Source organism: Lissotriton helveticus, chromosome 10, assembly GCF_964261635.1.
Source record: "Lissotriton helveticus chromosome 10, aLisHel1.1, whole genome shotgun sequence".
Taxonomy (NCBI): domain Eukaryota; kingdom Metazoa; phylum Chordata; class Amphibia; order Caudata; family Salamandridae; genus Lissotriton; species Lissotriton helveticus.
The window spans coordinates 131421583-131436131 of NC_136071.1; the positions used below are offsets into that span (position 1 = coordinate 131421583).

The following is a 14549-nucleotide window of genomic DNA, read 5'->3' on the forward strand; positions in this document are numbered from 1 at the left end:
GTCGTTTCAGAAATTGCCTGACAAGTTAAGTGTAATTAGTTCTTTTTCTCAAAAGTTGAAAGAATTGACTGAATTCTATCTTGCAATTATGGTGTTCAGAGTTGATGTAAACTATTGTAGACAAAGGTATGACACTACCTTGGGCAGTTTAGTTCCACAAGCAACCCTAGTACAAGGGCAGTGGGTGAATGATCGCATTAGAAGTGAGAGATACCAAATGAAAATTAAGTTGGATCAATGATTTGTTCATCATCTGGAATCTAGAGTGCGAGAGTTTGAATCATTTCCAAGAGAATTGAGTCTGAATGGCTCCAACTTGAAGTTTACTATGGAAATGATCAAAGCTATTTAGATATGACTGTATGATCACCACCAGCAGCTTGTTTGCCTGTTACTTCACTCACAATATAAAACCCACATTTATTCCATAAAAACACATTTATTCCATAATGAAGCCTGTTCTCTAGCATGTTATAAAAGGAAGACCAGCAAGGGATTTTGTTCCATTATTATTTGTCAGCGTAGTTAGGACCTGTTATGAAAATCAGGGTTCCTAAAAATGTTCTTAGTCAGTAGCTGTATCGAATTGTTAACTTCAGACAAAGAGTCACATAAGATCTATGAATAAAGTGTTACCACACTAACACAGTAAATAAATGAGAAAACCAGGTTTTTATATTGTCTGAAGATTATTATTTGTTTTCAAGACAAAGAATCAAACATTTTTATAAAAATAGGGTACATACAAAAGTATTAGTTAGATATTCAAGGTGTAGGTTATTTCCTCCTTTGATATATCTAAGCAAAAAGTCCAGACTGCAAAACACAAAATAACATAATGATTTCAACTAAGAATCAGAAGAAAATCAAAGATGATACAATGGGTCACACGCAGACTTGGACTGGATAGTCGACGTTTCGGTCTTTTAAGGAATTTTTTATAAGACCATCATCAGGACAAAGAAATTCTACATACAGTAGATGAACCTTTTTGCTCAAGTAGAGATAACTCCTTTCTTTATTCAAAAAGAGACAACAGCAATTCCAATGATTTTGACGATGAGGAACAAAGAAGTTAATCCTTTTGTGCCAGGATTACTCGTATTATAGACTGGGGTTATTTCAAATGTTCAACAAAGTACCCGATACTTGCTGTTCGATGAAGGGACAACCATTCGATTTTCACGATGATGAAAGGACCCAAGCCAGAACCCAATTTGTTTGTGGTCCGACGCGGGAATGATTGAGATTCTTCCTTTCATCATCGTGAAAATCGAATGGTTGTCCCTTCATCGAACAGCAAGTATCGGGTACTTTGTTGAACATTTGAAATAACTCCAGTCTATAATACGAGTAATCCTGGCACAAAAGGATTAACTTCTTTGTTCCTCATCGTCAAAATCATTGGAATTGCTGTTGTCTCTTTTTGAATAAAGAAAGGAGTTATCTCTACTTGAGTAAAAAGGGTCATCTACTGTATGTAGAATTTCTTTGTCCTGATGATGGTCTTATGAAAAATTCCTTAAAAGACCGAAACGTCGACTATCCAGTCCAAGTCTGCGTGTGACCCATTGTATCATCTTTGATTTTCTTCTGATTCTTAGTTGAAATCATTATGTTATTTTGTGTTTTGAAGTCTGGACTTTTTGCTTAGATATATCAAAGGAGGAAATAACCTACACCTTGAATATCTAACTAATACTTTTGTATGTACCCTATTTTTATAAAAATGTTTGATTCTTTGTCTTGAAAACAAATAATAATCTTCAGACAATATAAAATCCTGGTTTTCTCATTTATTTACTGTGTTAGTGTGGTAACACTTTATTCATAGATCTTATGTGACTCTTTGTCTGAAGTTAACAATTCGATACAGCTACTGACTAAGAATATTTTTAGGAACCCTGATTTTCATAACAGGTCCTAACTACGCTGACAAATAATAATAGAACAAAATCCCTTGCTGGTCTTCCTTTTATAACAAGTATTGCCCGAGCCCGCAAGGGTATATTGGGTTGCTCACCTTCATATCTTGTCTGTTCTCTAGCATAGCAATGTAACACTTCAGTACCCAGTGAAAAAACAGGAGTAGCCCATTTGGTCAAGACCCTGTTTTTATCATTCATATTTCATATGCCTAGGCTTCTGATATCTTAGAGGTTTTCCTAGACCCACAGTCTTGATCGCATATACTATTTAAGTTTGATATGCAGAAAGTGATATGATGATGAATTCCATAAATCAACAAGCATTGACACTGTCAATATGTCCTGCCAATTGTGTTTGCCAATTATTTTTAGCCGTGCAATACAGCATTGTGGCTGCTGTGCAGCATGGTTAAAAAGAAATAAAAACACAATGATGCAGCACCCGCTGTGTACTTTTGTACGGTAAAGCAACACAGGGCGGGTTGGCCTAATCAAAACAGTGTGCTGGGATGATATGTACACAGCCGGTTGAGGGGTTAAGACACCCAGGGCAGGGAGTTAAGCAGCACGGCGGGTGGGGGACAAGCAACATAAATCAGAGAACACTGGCGAAAAAGCAACAAGAGAGCAACATAAGTGAAGGTGGTGGGAAGTCAAAGGGTGAGAGAGAGCGATGCGGAGCGGTGGAAGAAAAGTTTATAAGGGAGACCGCTGGAAACATGCACACCAAAAAAGTAGTTATCTAAAAATAAGCAGAGGAATCATAGAAGCCAGCCAAAGAAAGAAGTGGTAGAGAGGCTATACTCCAGGGGAGGATGAACACAAGATGTAGAGGCTGAAAAAGGGAAAGCCGTACAATAGAATGTAAGTAAATAAAAGTGAGATTGTAAAGCCAACTACTTGTAAACATTGGGCGGACAGCAATCCCCTGTATGTTCTTGATAAACCCAAAATATTCCTTTGATAATCAGACAACTTAACCGAATAATAATAAGTGATATTGCTAATTGTTGTTTTGATAAGCTCATTGTGGCATGAAGAATTTGAAAGAAAGGTAATTGAGCATCTGTCGTCATAGAAATATTAATTTGCTAAGGAATCAAAGATTTAAAAAAACGTTATTGCTAGCTGATTGAACTAGGTTTTCTTTTATATAGAGATGTTAAGTACGTATCTATGAGGTTTGAATGTCTATCAATTTACATTCATCTACACTAAATATCATGACTATTCTATCTGACAATAGTTATATATTTTTAAGTTGACATGTACTGATCTGGATAACTGCTGAAGTTAATTCAAGGTTAAAAGATGGTCAGGTGTGTTGTCTGCCTTTTTAAATAAATGTAATTCAGACAGTTTTTTTTTCTAATCATGTAATGTAATTTCTTAGGAATTCCATCAACAGAAGATACTATGAATGGACTCATGATGCAGAGTGCCTGCCAATCCAAGCAAGGCACTCTTTTGTACTCTACAGAGAGTATAGGACTTTCAAATGAGTGGGGCTGCAATATAAACTGTACAAACACCATTTTAAGTAGCAATGGACAAAATGTAAGTTACAACAATTTTCCAAATAGTGAACTGCGCCACATGTATGATAATTAAATATGTTAATGCTATTGATTACGTTTTATTGAAATACATTTTGTTATGAAGAGGTTCACCTCATAACCTGTGAAATTGAAATGTGTGAATTACAATATTATTGTTCTTTTTCTGTTTTGCTTAATTATGAAGTTTCAGGTAATTTTACTTTCATCATTTTACCTGTACTTTATTCCCATAAAGCAGATGTGATTTTAATTATCCATTATATAAATCTCTTTAAGTGCATTCATAGTAAAATACAAATCATTTTCAGTTTGAAAATAGGAGAAAGCATCTTCCGTCAGTTTTTTTTTACAAGATCAGATCAACTAAATCAGTGATTAAAAAAAGTACATTTTACCAAATACGCTATCTCGTAAAAACATGGAAAACTTAAAAAAAAAAACATAAAGGAGGAAATGGTGTTCTCTGCACTGACTTTATATATCCTGACTGAAAAGCTAACCGTGCCACTTTAAGAACACAACCACCGGTACTGTCGCCTCTGGCAAAAAGAGAGTCATGCGGCATATCTTTTTTGCTGATTAAACAAAAATATTTTGAGTGCTATCTTTTTGTCAATAAAAACTCTGGTTCTGCATTCAGGGGATCTTCTTTGAATCAAAAACTGTTGAATATTCCCTGCTGCATACGCAAACCCTACACCTTTTTGAATAGTTTTCTTCCTTGGAAACCACACTAAAAAGTGGCTCTGTCCTTGAGCGTAATCAGGCCCATATGTACATTTGACCAAACAAACACTCGTTCCTGATGGAGAGCTTTGCTGTGAATGCAGCACCGTAAAGGGTGGACTTATCAAGGTCCCCACTTTTTGAAAACGGAGCCCATTTCATATGTCCCCGTGATTTGAGACACGGACAACTATTCCAGAAGTATATAGTAGCTGCTATCTGGAAGTACCTTTCCTTTATATTTTTGGATTTACAGATTTCAACTCGAAGTATACTGGGAGTTTTAATCCAGATATATATATATATATATATATATATATATATATATATATATATATATATATATATATATATATATATACTACTAGATATTGAAAGAGCTGCCATCAAGTGATTTGAACTCAAGCCTTGAGGAAGTACATGGAGAACGAAATGCGCGTTGGCTGCTGGTTTTATCTGTAATGAAATGAATTAAAACACCTACAGTGACCTCACTCATCATTTGTGGTGAATTTCTTCGAAGGAAACCCTTTTGACTGGCTGCACTGCTGATTACGCACAATGGATTAGAGTAGAAGGAACCACAGGCTCGTAGTAGGCTTGACTCAGACTGAAACTGTAGAGCTCAGAGCAGCAGACCGGAGCGTCAACAGTAGTAGCAGCAGCAGCGGAGGCTTCCCATCGGCGCACCCGTTACCGCAGCATCACCGAAAACCTAGAGCCGCCTCTTTCATCAACACTCCCCTCGTGGAGCTACAATTCGAAAGTAAGGAGAGCAGGCGGGGGAGAAGATTAAGGACGGACGGACGGTGAGCATCGGCGAGCCTGCCCTGAGCACCCGAGCCCTTGAGGCAAGCGCGGCCGCCTGAACTTCTGGTGGCGGTCTCAGCAAGTGTGTGCCCGCGGCGGGGGCCTGAACATACTCAGGAAAGCCAGCGTCTCCGCCCTGTGTGCTCCGCTTGTCCCCTGTCATCGGCCCCCCAAACTCACCTTCAGATACTCCCAAAACCGTGCTTTCACTCTGATCGCAGCACGGAGCAGGCAGCCCGACGTAGGAGGCGCGAGGAGGAGCGCTGCGAGCAGCAGGAGGACGCCGAAAAACTACTCAAACTGCCCACGCCTGCCCATGCCTCAGAGCGCCCGAGAGTACCTGATAACGTCCTGACAACGGCGTATTAGCCCCCGGCAGTCTTTTTCTATCATCACACCTGATCTACGGTTGCCGCCCTTCTCTCCCAGGTATTTGCTTGAAGCTGCACAGCTTCACCTGCCCGCCCAGCTTCCTTCGGCTCATCCCTGTTCACTCCCCCTCCCCAGTCGGAGCTTGGCGCAGGGAGCAGGGCACAAGGCGCCGGGAACCGAGGGAGACGTGGGCTGGGACTCAGAACTTGGGTCCAGGAGGTGGCCAGGTGCTGGGTGGCCCAGTGGGAAGTTGAGAGGTGAAGAGGATCCATAAGAGCCCCGCCAGAGTCCACCAGGGTCCACTAGGCAACCCTCAGAGCAGCAACAGCAGGTGATTGTAATTACTATCGGACCCCATTGGACATCCAGACAGCTTGACAGCCCCACAGACTGCCGCCAGATCATCAGATCAGCAGGGCCTCATCAGGGCTCTTATCAAGGCAATATATATCGAGTGCACTGGGCAAACCTTTTGAGATCCTGATTATCAGCCTAGACCCAGCCCCAGATCCAGACCCGCAACTTAAGGGAAACTCACCTCGCCGAGCCGGGTCTGGTCATCAGGGCAGAGGGAGGCCGCGGGAGGCTGTGGGGCGGTTGCTCACAGGTCGAACCATATCAGCTTTCCACCGCAGAACCCAGTGCAAGGATCAATCATGCAGACCAGAAACTCAAACCTGGTCCAGCACCAGGACAATCACCGCCCCCACAAAACTGCAAGGCGGCAAAAGTCCAAGATACTGTATCCCCTAGGTAGAGGATGCTCCAAACCCGGATTATTTCCAAGGGAGGGTCCACCGACAGATGAATCAATAACAGCAACCGAAATAACAACTGCAATCTCACCAGAAAAGACCACATATGCAAGTCATATTATGACAAACGACAACAGCAACAGCATCAGAAAGACCATGACCAAAACCATTGGCAACAGTGACATAAGAGCGTATCTCTACTATACAACTTTAGAAGATAAATTTGGGGAATCTGACAAAGTACTCCACACACCCCGTGCAGAAATCACTGTTAGACCGCTGGGAGATAATTGCAAAACACAGACCAGAACTTAGGACTTCAACCAGAAGTTGCACTTTCTTCAAAAATAACCATTATCACGGGAACAAGAGCCCCGGAAACCACAGCGGACCCAGGATCAGCTTGTTCCAATAATGTAGCATTTCAAATTTTAGGGACTGCAAAAATAGACCACACAAACGAGGAAGCCAGTCTTCTCATTGCAAACAAACAACAGTTAACCTTGAGATCACTTCCTATATTATCTTTAAACTCCTCCACTTCCAAAATAGCCTACAGCGCTAACAAACACACAGACAATAGCGGAGAACTTTTTAACCAACCAAATTCACCACCCGGTCTATCAATCCCAGAAATGATCAAGGACTCTTCTTCAGAACCAAGCAACAACACAAGCACATACAGAACTTCTTTAAGGCTCCAAACGGAGCTTCTTGATTCTTCTGCCCCTGATGAGATCACAAGTCATCAACTCTCACCCAAACAGTGCCCTAATTCTTTAAATTGCTGCTCTTTTTCACATGCAAATGAGCATTGGGCTTTAGGTGCTCCGAAAATGGGAGCAGAAATTGACTTGCAGCCCCCCCAAAAAATTGAGAACCATCTAGCATTGATCAATGATGCCATGATTTCAATGGCAAATGCTGCCATAATGCATGCCGACAAACGTGATATCCAAATAAACATACTGCAAACAGTCGCAGGACTGATTGCTGGCCTAGACTCTAAATTGGAAAACTTAAATTTACTGATTCACAGAGCCCAGGCTACTACGGCCTTAATGGTCAGACAAGAAGACTGTGGATGCAGTCCAATACTTCAGAATCTAGAAAAGCTCCCAGAGATTATGAGCACTCTAGTCAAGGACCATAAGAACGAAGTCAATAGGCGGCCAAACACCCCATACGCCCTGCCCCAACAGAGCACAATATTGGCTACATATAAGAAGGACCCACTATCCAACAATAAGGACGTCTTACGCGAAACCACAGGGGCCGCAGCTGACCAAATAAACAGGGCAGAAGAACCGGAAATAAAAATCGGTTGCAACCTGGATAATGGCCCAGGAACTATAAACAAGTCAAAGTCCATAACTTCAAACAGTCAGCACTTGTCCAGAAAAAGCAAGAAAACATTGAAAAAGCTAAATAAATCAAGAAAAATGTAAAACCACAATGAAGGCTCTATTTTACACTGGCTTGGACTGGAAACCAAGGAGAATGAGGATTACCATAAAGGCCAACGTGAGGTTATTACCTCTCCTCAAAAGATGACTGCTAAAAAATCCCAAACTACAAGCATACAAATACACGGGAAAACCTACTGTGACAATATTCCTCTTGGCTCCTTAGGGCACTCTATGGTGCATCCACCTAAACCCCTGGACACGACTGACCAAGAACCCAGGTGGCACTTCAACAACACACAAGGGCCACAAGCTGAAGAAACATCCCTTGAACAAAAGAAAAACCTGGAATCTAACTTAAATCAGCATGCAGCGACCACTGCGGACTATGCAAACACGAATAGCATTAATCAAGGAAAACTCGACCCATGCAAAACAAACAAAAGTGTTCTTGCAATAGACTATAAAAAGCTCCATCTAACAACCACATCCATTAATCACAGGGAGACAAAATCCATTCAAACACGTACTGATGATCTGCCCTCGGCCAACGACCACCAACACAAGCTCCGGAATAATGCTCAAGGGAAGGTAGGAACTTCATTTCTGCCTAGGGATGACCTGGATATTCAAGCTCTAGAAACGTGTAACTCCAGAGAGGATCCTTACATGCCTAAGGAAACTCCTCATCAAAATCCGTCAGTCACCGACGAAATAAAAGATCAAGAAAAATTCAAAGTATTGTTGTATCCCGAGTATATCTCGCAGGGGAAATGGGACATCCTTAATAGAGGCAATCTGCTGAGGCTGTGCGCAAATATTCAGGGGTTAGAAAAAATAAAAACAACTGACATTGACAGCGTGTCCTTCCTTGCCCCTGGACCAAGCGAAACAAACGAGACAACAGAGATAATTTTCGCTAATTGGGCCATGGCCGAGACCCTGAGAGGAAACAACAAGCAACTGGAAAACTGGGGCATAAAAATCATGACCCGGCGATCTTGAAAAGTAGTGACCCGAAGGACTAGCTGGGAAATCAGGAACTGAACAAGGAGGAAGGGAGGCTTACAAAGGATTTAAATCGCCCAGCAACAACTACTGGTTCTATTCTTCATGGTACTAAAGGTGGATCAAAACGAAGTTTGACCGGTGACAGCTCAATTAAAATAACAACACATGCAGAAGGGGGCAACCGCTCCTGTTCCGCTACGGAGAACATTAACAAAGACTGGTCCTGGCTCCCACGGGCCCTAAACCCCTGCCCCACACACCAGGCCCTTCGCTAACAAGGAGTTTGTGACACCTGAGGCCCGGCACCCCTTAAGAAACAGCTCTGCTCAGCACAGGTACCCTTCGGATAATATCCAAACATTAAAAATCATGACCTGGAATGTTGCAGGGATCACCAAGGTTCTGCAGAGCCCACAGGCATCCACATTCCTCGAAGGCGCTGATCTTATCTGTACCCAAGAAAAATGGGCAACTACATCCGTACCAATAAGAGGCTATGCAGTATATACCAAACCGGCCATTAAAAGCAACATATTCGGGAGACCCTCTGGGGTGATCGCCATATACATTAGGCGCTCACTGAAAGTAAATTTCACAGAGGTAAAGAACCCTTCAGACATGTTTCTGGCTGGTACCCTTAAAGGCCTTAATACGGTCGACGGCCCTATATCAATTCTTCTGATTAACGTCTATTACAACCCTCACGGGCCTGGTCCCAACAACAAGCTTAACCAGTTGATCACTCAGATAGAAGCTTTGCTCATACTGTTTGCATCTATGGAACCCATTATTCTTGGAGATTTAAATGCTCATAATATAGGGGACCCTGCTTCACAAAATCACAGCTCAGGGAGCACCAGGATCTTCAACGCCCTTATGTGGGCGTACAATTTGCCAACAACGCACTCTTTATCCATAAAACGTAACCCTGGGGCCTTTTTTGCACCCACCTATAATAATCAAACCACAATAGATTATATTTTATTAAGTGAGAGAATACAAAAACTCATGCTAAACTACAGTGTGCACCCACAAAGTGAAAGCGGCCATGCCGCCTTAACTGTCCAGCTAACTATCACAGCAGACATTTCCTACTCTGCATTGCATTGGGGCATCCAAAGGGGAAGAACAGCATAAACTTCTTAAAATAATCAAATGGGGGCCGATGCCAATGAATACATTTGATTCTTGGAAACAAACGCGGGCAGGGTGGCAAACCAGCTCATATATTGGGGACATCATAGGCGAATGGGACTCCCTCGCCTACGAATTAGCCGCATTGCTTCGGGGGGGCAGCACACATAGAATTCACACCGACCCATCACACTCCTTAGGATACGTCCAAGCAATCAAGGAAAGTGCCAAACAATTAAACACCAAACACAGAGCCTACCAGAAATCTGGATGAGAGTCTGCCAAAATGCAATTTAAATCAACCGCAAAAGTCCACTCAAAACTGGTCTGGACAACAAGAAGTGAATGCACTGAGGCAAAATGGCTTAAGATCTTTGAGCTGTTGGCACCAAGTAAATCCCAAGAACTTTGGCAATACTTAAACAACCTTACCCATGGGGCCGCTAATAGAGCGAATCTAATTGATGCAGGCACTTGGGTAGCCCATGTGAAAAGCTTGTACTCGGACGATTCCAACTCAACCCCTCCAACTAGCCTACCAACACCAGGGGAGGGAACAGGCAACTTTACCTCTGAATCTACTCACTTGCCACATCCGTATGTTGCCTGGAGGCGACTGCTGCTTCCCAGTCTGAGGGGGTGGACACTTGCTGCCCAAGGACTCTGTTGCAGCCACAGCTGGACCTCACCGCCGCCGCAAAGCACTCCATCAGCGGCCGCGGAGCGGGAGGACCACAGTCCCCATAATCCTTGGCGTGATCGCCACGCCCACCGGCACGCGATCTTTGGTGCCCGGAGGCACATTTAACAGCGGCGCTTCCTCGGCAGAGCGGGGACTCACTTGCCACATCCGTATTTTGCCTGGAGGAGACTGCTGCTTCCCAGGCTGAGGGGGTGGACACTTGCTGCCCAAGGACTCTGTTGCAGCCACAGCTGGACCTCACCGCCACCGCAAAGCACTCCATCAGCGGCCGCGGAGCGGGAGGACCACAGTCCCCATAATCCTTGGCGTGATCGCCGCGCCCACCGACACGCGATCTTTGGCGCCCGGAGGCGCATTTAACAGTGGCGCTTCCTCGGCAGAGCGGGGACTCACTTGCCACATCCGTATGTTGCCTGGAGGCGACTGCTGCTTCCCAGGCTGAGGGGGTGGACACTTGCTGCCCAAGGACTCTGTTGCAGCCACAGCTGGACCTCACCGCCGCCGCAAAGCACTCCATCAGCGGCCGCGGAGCGGGAGGACCACTGTCCCCATAATCCTTGGCGTGATCGCCACACCCACCGACACGCGATCTTTGGCGCCCGGAGGCGCATTTTAACAGCGGCGCTTCCTCGGCAGAGCGGGGACTCACTTGCCACATCCGTATGTTGCCTGGAGGCGACTGCTGCTTCCCAGGCTGAGGGGGTGGACACTTGCTGCCCAAGGACTCTGTTGCAGCCACAGCTGGACCTCACCGCCGCCGCAAAGCACTCCATCAGCGGCCGCGGAGCGGGAGGACCACAGTCTCCATAATCCTTGGCGTGATCGCCACGCCCACCGACACGCGATCTTTGGTGCCCGGAGGCGCATTTAACAGCGGCGCTTACTCCGGGACGCGCGCGGGTGCAGCCGGGCTAAGCCCGGGCAAAGGGCGGGCCCTCTGTGGCCTGAGGAGGTCGGGGCGGGCGCACCCCTCTAACACCACAAAGCAAGGTACTTTACTAACTCGCACATTTTTTGCCTATTGACATTTGACTTTTGAGGATGGTCTGTGGCATACACATTTATACCGATAATACCCATTATATCCATATGATTTGCTAACTCCGACTCTTATCTACTTATATGGTGCTCGGTCTATCACCCGCACCCATCTCCTTTTGCCCTGCCCGATTTGAGCTGCTCTTGTGATCTATTCTGCCTAACTAATTACTATACTAGTATTCCCCTATCTTGTATCATGTCTCCAAGGGGCACTCGAAGTAAAACCGCAGCTGGGGGAGCTTCAGTGATTGGCCCTATAGATAATTTTATAACTAAAGCCAATGATGCTATAGACCAGGGTATTTTACTTTTGGAACGCAGGGTCTCGCAAGATCTAGCCCAAGCCAGATGTTCATCCCTTGGTCTTATTGCATCAGCAACTACACCTCTCCAGGCTAGAGCTAGTAATAAGAGACCCCTAACTGATGTACGTGCTGATATCCATACCATACCAAGTGAGGTAAATCTATCTGCTTCAATTGCACTGTCAGATTCTGAACCAGACACGAGCACGGACTTGGAGAAAACCCCCAACCTACCTACTAACCCTACCCCAGATGAAACAGATGTAGCTAACAAAAGGCAACAAAGAGGTAGGCGGGAGGGTGCTGTCCAAAAACAAAAACATGCACAACATCCATTAAAGCCCTGCATATCTAAGGTTAGGAAACATAGCACGTACAATCGAAAGGTTAGAAAAGGTCCTAATTCCAACCCACATTCAAGTACGATCAGGTCAAAGGAGACTATTGAGGAAGCTATAGGGGTAGATAATGAGGAGCATCAAGAAGGTATGTTAGGCAATGATGCTAAATATGATGATAATATCGTAACAGATCGTTTGTTGGAAAGAATGGGCGAATTATTTAGTATATATTTGTCACCCATAGAAAGTAGGCTCACACGCATTGAAAAACAAATAGCCGAATTAAGTACCTCTATTAAGAATACCCCTAGAGAGGGTGCCCACATTGGTGCAGGAGCCAAATCGAGTCCCTCTAAATCTGCATGCACTAAATCCAAAAACTCCCAAGGGACACCTATAATATCCAAACCCCCGCAGGCCTCGGCTAAAGGGACTAGTACTAATCCGTTAGCAGTCAAGCCTAGTCTTATTAATGCAGTATTAGAGCCAAGGAAGGTCCAAAACACTGAACAACCCAAGGGGATCCCTATAAGCCAATCGCACGACCCTCCAAATGATTCCCCCATGGTTCAACCTCCCCAAAAAACAACTAGGCAGATTCCATCACGTATTAATTTACCGCCTGAGTGTGGGGCATACGTGTTGGTCCTAGTCAACACCCCAAAATTAAGGAAGGACCAAGAGGAGAGCTCTACATCCCTTAAAAATAAAACCCTCCATTGGTTAATTGCAAATTGCAATTTTCCTAAAGATGGGGCAAGGGAGATTATCCATACCCAGAGAGTGGGTTGGATAGGCCCTCTAAGGAAAAAGTTTGAGGGGGACTGCATAACAATAAATTTTAAAAACCCCCAATGGGCGGAAAAAACATTGTCTAGCGCCCCATTACCCTCTCCATGGGAATTCAACACTACCCTCCTTCCACTTGGTTATTTTTATAGACATTTGATACCCCCCAAACAAACCATGGCGAATAATCTCCCCATTTCGCACCAGGATCTGTCCTTCGGAGCTAGAATTAAATCCCCACCTTTTTCACAGAATCAGGATTCTAACCATCTGAATGGCCATACATGGCGTCACCAGGCCCAAATGCCAGTATACCAACCGCACTACCCACAATTCCCTATTATGCCCCTCTATGACTATAGGGAAAGGTCAAACCCAGGACTTATTTTTAACCAACACATACCAACGAATGAAACTAGGTCGTTATTTAACATTCCTACTTATAACCGGTTTGAATACTTTTCCAACTTCGACGATCAGGACTGACTGGATAAAGCGGTTGAGAGTATTACCAGTAGTCATGATTTAAATAACAGACATGAGGGGCATCCACTATTGGCTGAAGAATGTATAAATCGGAATAATCTAGATAATCTAGTGAATGACATGAATGCCAACAGTATTCCACCTGTAGTAGTTAGTATTAATAGGGATACACTGAGGAGCGTTGTGAGTAATCCCACTAGGCAACGTAGTATCCATGGTTTATCAATCCTCAGCTGGAATGTGGCAGGGCTGGAACCTAAGCTTTCGGACCCCGCATGGGCTGAGATAATTAATGGCATGGATATCCTCCTGTTTCAGGAGACATGGGCTGTTGGGAACTTGCATATAGAGGGTAACCACTGCTTCAGTATAACATCACCCAAACCTAGTTTCGGACGAGCAGTAGGTGGTCTGTTCATCGGGATTAGGATCTTGGCTGGTGGTACAATTAGGGATTTGTCGAGTGATAATCCGAATATCCAAATCCTTGAATATAAGTTAAAGTCAAAGACCAAGATTTATTTAATACATTTTTATAATAATGATTTTTATCATGTACCGAACAAGAACTTTCTGGCTCTGTCAAAGGTTTTAAGAAAATTGGAATGTAGTGTGGTAACTGATTCAGAGTCAGGATTTTTAATCGGGGGTGACTTCAACGCAAAATTTACAAAGAGAAATGGGATTGAGGATAAGATTTACTATGACCAAGCGGAACGCAGGGGCATTGAATTAGATAACATGTTAACTGAATTTGCCCTTGACGACGCCATGAGAATAGGCCACAGTTCTAGCATTCCTCATGCCCCCACGTTCATAAGTAGGGACAGCACCTCCACTATTGACTATATATTTATGTCACCACACTTATTAGACTGTATAGTAAAGACCATAGTGATAGTAACATCACTTAGCGATCATAATCCATTGATAATCACCCTGAACCTAGCACCCAGCCCTGTTTTTATGAAATTGAATGGTGCAAGGGACATCACACCATCAATCGATGGCTTACGACTAAAGTGGAGGGGGGTTGACTGTGGGGCAATTCTGGATAGTGTGCAAACCTCACACCCACACTTTTTTAAGCCCTGCCTGTCTATGAATGTTAATTATGATAAAATAATTGCAGATTTTGAAGTACTGTGCTCTACCATAAAATCTCTTTTGTCAGTCCCATTAC

At 43.9% G+C, this 14549-nt stretch overlaps 1 protein-coding gene and 1 long non-coding RNA gene across 3 annotated transcripts in view; one reads left to right on the forward strand and one right to left on the reverse strand.

Moving 5' to 3' along the window:
- Positions 1-14549, forward strand: part of UNKL (unk like zinc finger) — a 513314-nt gene that overhangs the window by 312372 nt on the left and 186393 nt on the right. For both annotated transcript variants that reach the window (XM_078664930.1, XM_078664931.1), the window contains one exon: positions 3322-3485. In XM_078664930.1, the coding sequence (XP_078521056.1) occupies positions 3322-3485 (164 nt within the window). The remainder of the gene's footprint in view (positions 1-3321; positions 3486-14549) is intronic.
- Positions 1-14549, reverse strand: part of LOC144786015 (uncharacterized) — a 352278-nt gene that overhangs the window by 278373 nt on the left and 59356 nt on the right. The window lies entirely within an intron of this gene.